The sequence below is a fragment of the Triticum urartu genome, chromosome 2 (genome assembly GCF_003073215.2).
Source record: "Triticum urartu cultivar G1812 chromosome 2, Tu2.1, whole genome shotgun sequence".
In the NCBI taxonomy this organism is placed as follows: domain Eukaryota; kingdom Viridiplantae; phylum Streptophyta; class Magnoliopsida; order Poales; family Poaceae; genus Triticum; species Triticum urartu.
This window is the reverse complement of record NC_053023.1, coordinates 718,041,453-718,048,198: the sequence shown is the minus strand read 5'-3', so window position 1 is coordinate 718,048,198 and position 6,746 is coordinate 718,041,453. Positions and strand designations below refer to the sequence as shown.

The following is a 6,746-nucleotide window of genomic DNA, read 5'->3' as shown; positions in this document are numbered from 1 at the left end:
TCTATCTTGACCGCATGATATTGTATTATATGCAGTTAATAATACGAACAAGAAACGATTTTTTGTGGTGACGAAAACCATCCATGCCCCCTAGTAGTCCGGAGTATATGCGTAGAAAGAAAAAAAAAACTTTAGCAGCCAGACGGTGACCAATTAACGAACGGCATCATAACGGGTCTATTCGGACGTATCCGGACCGAACAGACGAGTTGACCATCAGATTCATGTCGCGCGCGCTTGTGCTCGGATCTCTACCAACCACCAACCTTCCTAGCAGCATACGTAGGCCCGCGCGACCAGGACCCATCCAACGCCCACCCCGCCACGCCGCTTCCCGGATCCACCTATATATACCCAGCACCAACTACTAACTCCATTCACCAAGCAGCAAAGCAAGCCAGCTAATTACTAGCTCCTCCGCCTCTTCTTCTTGCTCTCCGGCAGCAAAGCTACCTAGCTCAACTTCATTAAGCCAATCCTTCTCTCCGCCTCCCAACCTTCTTTGCTCATAATCAAGGTTTAAATTACCTACCTAAAAGGAATGGGCAGCTTGGGCACCAACCCCATGTCCTTCTCCGCCATCCCCGACGACAAGGCGGCGTTCGAGCCGCTCAACCCCGAAGATGTCCGTGCATACCTCCACAAGGCCGTCGACTTCATCTCCGACTACTACACCAACATCGAGTCCATGCCCGTACTCCCTAACGTGAAGCCGGGGTACCTGCAAGACGAGCTCAGCGCGTCCCCGCCAACTTACTCTGCGCCATTCGACGTCACCATGAAGGAGCTCAGGACCTCTGTTGTCCCCGGCATGACGCACTGGGCTAGCCCCAACTTCTTCGCCTTCTTCCCCTCCACCAACAGCGCAGCTGCGATTGCCGGCGACCTCATTGCCTCAGCCATGAACACCGTCGGATTCACGTGGCAGGCCTCACCTGCCGCCACTGAGATGGAGGTTCTCGCTCTCGACTGGCTTGCGCAGCTCCTGCGTCTGCCCACAACCTTCATGAACCGCACCAGCACTGGTCGTGGCACCGGCGGTGGGGTTATCCTTGGCACAACAAGCGAGGCCATGCTCGTCACGCTAGTCGCCGCCCGTGATGCAGTGCTGCGTCGAAGCGGCTCTGTCGGCGTGTCTGGCGTTCCACGCTTGGCTGTGTATGCTGCCGACCAAACCCACTCCACGTTCTTCAAGGCTTGTCGCCTCGCGGGATTTGACCCCGCCAACATCCGCTCCATCCCTACCGGGCCAGAAACCAATTATGGGCTAGACCCGACAAAGCTTCTCGAGGTCATGCAAGCTGATGCCGACGCTGGTCTTGTGCCAACATATGTCTGCACTACCGTGGGCACCACGTCTTCCAATGCCGTTGACCCGGTGGGCGACGTCGCCGATGTTGCCGCCATGTTCAGTGCATGGGTCCACGTCGATGCTGCCTACGCTGGCAGTGCATGTATCTGCCCTGAGTTTCGCCACCATCTCGACGGCGTCGAGCGCGTGGACTCCATTAGCATGAGCCCACACAAATGGCTTCTCACATGCCTTGATTGCACATGTCTCTATGTCCGTGATGCTCACCGACTGAGTGACTCATTGGAGACCAACCCGGAGTATCTCAAGAATGATGCTACCGAGTCCGGCGAGGTCACCGATCTTAAAGACATGCAGGTCGGCGTTGGCCGGCGCTTCCGCGGGCTCAAGCTTTGGATGGTCATGCGTACCTATGGTACCGCAAAGCTCCAAGAGCACATCCGTAGTGATGTTGCCATGGCCAAGATGTTTGAAGATTTCGTCCGTGCCGATGACAGGTTTGAAGTGGTCGTACCGAGGAACTTTGCTCTTGTTTGCTTTCGGATCAAGGCAAGTGGAGCCATGACGGAGAAGGATGCTGGCGAGGCCAACCGCGTGCTAATGGAAAATCTGAACAAAACTGGCAAGGCTTATCTTGCACACACGGTGGTCGGTGACAAGTTCGTGTTACGGTTCGTCGTTGGGTCGTCGCTGCAGGAGGAGAGGCATGTGAGAAGTGCTTGGGACCTCATCAAGAAGACTACGGGCAGTATCATGGATTAAGTGGACAGACCTATCGGTGCCGAAAGCTTTAGGGGCAACACAAATCCCAATATTTATGATACATTTATTCTTTTAATTTATCTTTCTTTTCTTTTGCTTCGATTCAGATTATTATTTATTTGGACATGTGGTTCTTATTTCCACTGAGGTATATGTATATAGTAGGCAACGAAATGGATTGTAGACTGTAAAAGGTAAAATGGCTTATATTGAATGAACACGAGATACTTTTTTATTTGTTATTGTGCTCTGCTAGCGAGTGATGAATGCTTGTCTACGCATCTCGATCAATCAAGAAATGGACACATCCATTTGTGCGTGAGATGTGTTTATTTAGGTTAGAGTGGGTTAAAAAATAACTCTAACTCTAACTGTGTTAGATGTGTTAGAGTATCCAAACAGAGCCAAAATGGATATGTTGCACTCAATTGGTTTTTAGGTTTCAAGATGCCAGACCGAAGCTGGTCACCGCGTGTTCCCACCTTCCCATTAATTAATTGGTCCTATCTAACTGCCATACAATTCCATCTGTCTGAATTAATGGTGCTTGCACCGGAGCATTGACACAGCAAAACACAGGGTCAAAGATTTAATCAAGTGATCGATTTAATTTGCGCCCAACTTCGATGCCGATTTGCAAAGGAAAGGACCATCGACGTTCTCGCGGCCTGCCGGAGGGACATGGAACAATGGAGGCTCGCCGGCGCCCGCGGCATAGAGATCCCTTCCGGGGACATTATGTGAGGAGTGAAATTATATACTACCTCCGTCCGAAAATACTTATCATTAAAAAGAATAAGAAGGAATGTATCTAGATCTAATTTAGTTTTAGATACATCTCTTTTTACCTATTTTAATGACAAGTATTTTCAGGCGGAGGGAGTAATATTTTTGCTGGGGTAGTGGAGTGAAGCCTGTGTGCTCATTCTCTACCTTATTCAGACCTTGATTTTTTGATCTCTCTTCTGTAACCTCTCTCTGCTAAGCCAATGAAATGCCAGCAATGCTGGGTCTTTCAAAAAGAAAATCCGTGTTTAAGTATGAACGTGGCTTAATAGGGGTGCTGGGTCTTTCAAAAAGAAAATGCGTGTTTGAGTATGAACGTGGCTTAATAGGGGATCTCCAACGCATGAGCGCTTATGTTCCCAGAGGCAATATTTTGTGTAGGTTTTTTAAACGTCCTGACTCCTGGGCGCCAGAAAATAAACCATGGTCCACTAAAAAGCTACGAAAACAACTGGGATTTAATCCCTGGAGCCCAGACATAGGGCCCGTTCGGCAATCCACCCGCTCGTCAATATCCATGGATCTAGACAGCATCGTTTCGCCCGTTCCCAGTTTATCAACCACAACTCGTCCGCTCCTGGAGCGGAGGCGCGGAGCGGAGGAAAACCGAACGGCCCCTTAAACGCCTGCATTGTACGTGCTCTTAAAATTGTGAATCAATGAAAGCAAAGCAGGCATACAAGTGGGAGTACTAGAGTAGGGCGGTACTACAGTAATGACTGTATGCTGAATGGAGCGATCGGTACTCGCAACCAGTCTCCCGTTCGTGGCCCATCTAAATTATATAAGAGCATGGTTAATAATGTAGCCGGCTGTTGGCTATAAGGAGATGCTACCTAACTTAAAGCCCTCATAAAAATATATTCATATAATAGGTTGGCTCTTAGATTGGCTATTAGGCTGGTCATAGTGGGGAGTAACTTATATTAGTCATGCATATGACACTAGTCTAAATTACGATTTTCATAGTGCAAAGTAACATAGTAGTACTGTCATAGATGGTTTCATTTATTAGCTTGTAGACTCATCTTTTATTGGGAAGCGTTATGTTACAATAACATATTAGGTTACTACTTCTCATTAACTACTTGCCACATAAGCAAAAAAAATTGGGGTACACTATGTTACTCGCTAAGTTACTCCCACTATGACTAGCCTTAGGTTGGCTCTAAGCATTTAATATCTGCATGAGCGATGTATATGATTGGAGAGAGTTGCATGCATACTATTTTATCTTGATCTATGTGCTATAGCCGGTCTGTAGAATAAGAGCCCGCTTCACTCTCTCTCCTCTTCTCTCACTCCTCCAAGTAGGATTTTAATGACATGGCAAGTCTTATAGCCTGCTGACTAGGCCTTATTAGACTTGCTCTAACAGATGATTTCTCTCATGCTTGAGCTATGCAGTATATCGATACTGGTGACCTAGAGTAACTCTAGCAAAGTTGTTATATCAGACCGATAGATATAATAACCATTTTATAGAGAGTTGTTGAGGACATCCGAGGTAAGCTACGGTGTCTCTGCTCCCCACGGTGTGGAACAACATAGGAGGGTGTCAAGGGCAGATTGCGAGCAATTGCTGGCCCCTTTTCTCCTTGAAGGAGATTTCATACAACTTGGGGGGATGAGATCTAACACTGCCCCTGGACCGGGCGGGTTTCCGGACACTTTCTACAAAACGTTCTGGAATGTGGTGGGTCCACATTTCCTGAAGCTAGTCCAAGACTTTGCTAAAGGGTGTATCGATGTGAAGAGGCTTAATTATGGTATTTTGGCACTATTGCCGAAAGTGGAGGGAGCGGACCACATTCGTCAATACCGGCCAATTACCCTAATCAACGTCAGCTCTCGGTTACTAGCTAAGGGTATGCTTCTAGGTTGGCTCCAGTGGCGGATAGGGTAATTGACACTAATCAAACCGCCTTCATCAAAGGACGGAGCATTCTGGATGGAATTGTTGTCCTACGATGAAGTGCTCCTCGAAATCCACAATAAGAAGAGGTGTTTATCCTGAAGATAGACTTTGAGAAAGCATATGATAGGATAAGATGGGACTTCCTGGAGCAAAAAACGCATGCTAAAGGGTTCGACCCACAATGGGTGAGCTGGATGATGCAATTGGTCAAACGGTGGCCAGACCACAATCAATATCAACGGGAAAATAGACCCGTTTTGTCGGAATACCAAGGAGACCCTATACCACCCTATTGTTTAACATTGCAGCTGATGGCTTGGTTGCAATGTTAAATAGGGTGAAAGAGGCTGGGCATCGGTAGTGCGCAACGGGTGGAGAAACATCTTCAGTATGCGGACGACACCTTAATCTTCATTAAAAACTTGGACAGAGAGATTATTAACTTCAAATTTCTACTCATGTGCATAGGGGATGTCCGGGCTAAAGATTATCTTTGACAAGAGTGAGGCATTTATCTTGGGAGGAGACCTTGAATCAAAGCTTCGAGCAGCTCATATGATGAATTGTGAGCTAGGCTCGATAATGATGAAGTACCTGAAGGAAATGTGCCCTAGAGGAAATAGTAAAGTCGTTATTTATATTTCCTTATATCATGATAAATGTTTATTATTCATGCTAGAATTGTATTAACCGGAAACTTGATACATGTGTGGATACATAGACAAAATAGAGTGTCCCTAGTATGCCTCTACTTGACTAGCTCGTTAACCAAAGATGGTTAAGTTTCTTGACCATAGACATGTGTTGTCATTTAATGAACGAGATCGCATCATTAGAGAATGATGTGATGGACAAGATCCATCCGTTAGCTTAGCACAATGATCGTTTAGTTTTATTGTTATTGCTTTCTTCATGACTTATACATGTTCCTCTGACTATGAGATTATGCAACTCCCGAATACCGGAGGAACACCTTGTGTGCTATCAAATGTCACAAAGTAACTGGGTGATTATAAAGATGCTCTACAAGTGTCTCCAATGGTGTTTGTTGAGTTGGCATAGATCGATATTAGGATTTGTCACTCCATGTATCAGAGAGGTATCTCTGGGCCCTCTCGGTAATGCACATCACTATGAGCCTTGCAAGCAATGTGTCTAATGAGTTAGCCATAGGGTGATGCATTATGGAACGAGTAAAGAGACTTCCCGGTAACGATATTGAACTAGGTATGATGATATCGACGATCGAATCTCGGGTAAGTAACATACCGATGACAAAGGAAACAACATATGTTGTTATGCGGTTTGAGTTCGACCACTGTTCAAGATATCTTCCGATATGCCGATAAATCGGCCGATTTATTGCTTACCGCTATCAGACCGATAAGATAAATCGGTCGATAAATCAGCCGATATGGCGATAAATCGGCCGATATGCCGATAAACTGGCAGATTTACGCCTTATCATGGGTCGACCGATAAGTTCCCGATAAGCGATATCCCCAACATTGGGTTCGACCGATAAAGATCTTCGTAGAATATGTAGGAGCCAATATGAGCACCCAGTTTATTGATCGGAGATGTGTCTCGGTCATGTCTACATAGTTATCGAACCCGTAGGGTCTGCACGCTTAACGTTCGATGACGATTTGTATTATGAGTTATGTGATTTGATGACCGAAGTTTGTTCGGAGTCCCGTATGAGATCACGGACATGATGAGGAGTCTCGAAATGGTCGAGAGGTAAAGATTCATATATTGGAAGGCTATATTCGGACATCGGAATGGTTCCGAGTGATTCTGGTATTTTTTGGAGTACCGGAGATTTACGGGAATTCACCGGGGAAAGTTAATGGGCCTTATTGGGCTTTAGTGGAGAGAGGGAAGAAGGGCCACGAGGTGGCGCGCGCCTCCCCCTGGCCAAACCGAATTGGACAAGGGGTGGGGGCGCGGCCCCCCATTCCTTCT

General features: G+C 46.7%; 1 protein-coding gene across 1 annotated transcript; it reads left to right on the top strand.

Annotated features, from left to right (window-relative positions):
- The first annotated feature begins 391 nt into the window (after positions 1 to 391).
- LOC125534331 (tryptophan decarboxylase 1-like) lies at positions 392 to 2,154 on the top strand. Its single transcript, XM_048697582.1, has one exon. It carries the CDS (start codon positions 542 to 544, stop codon positions 2,072 to 2,074), a length of 1,533 nt encoding a protein of 510 aa, XP_048553539.1. The 5' UTR covers positions 392 to 541; the 3' UTR covers positions 2,075 to 2,154.
- Positions 2,155 to 6,746: the final 4,592 nt, after the last annotated feature.

What these genes read in the sequence shown, in the direction of transcription:
- LOC125534331 (XM_048697582.1), top strand. Translation starts at nt 542, where the DNA reads ATGGGCAGCTTGGGCACCAACCCCATGTCCTTCTCCGCCATCCCCGAC.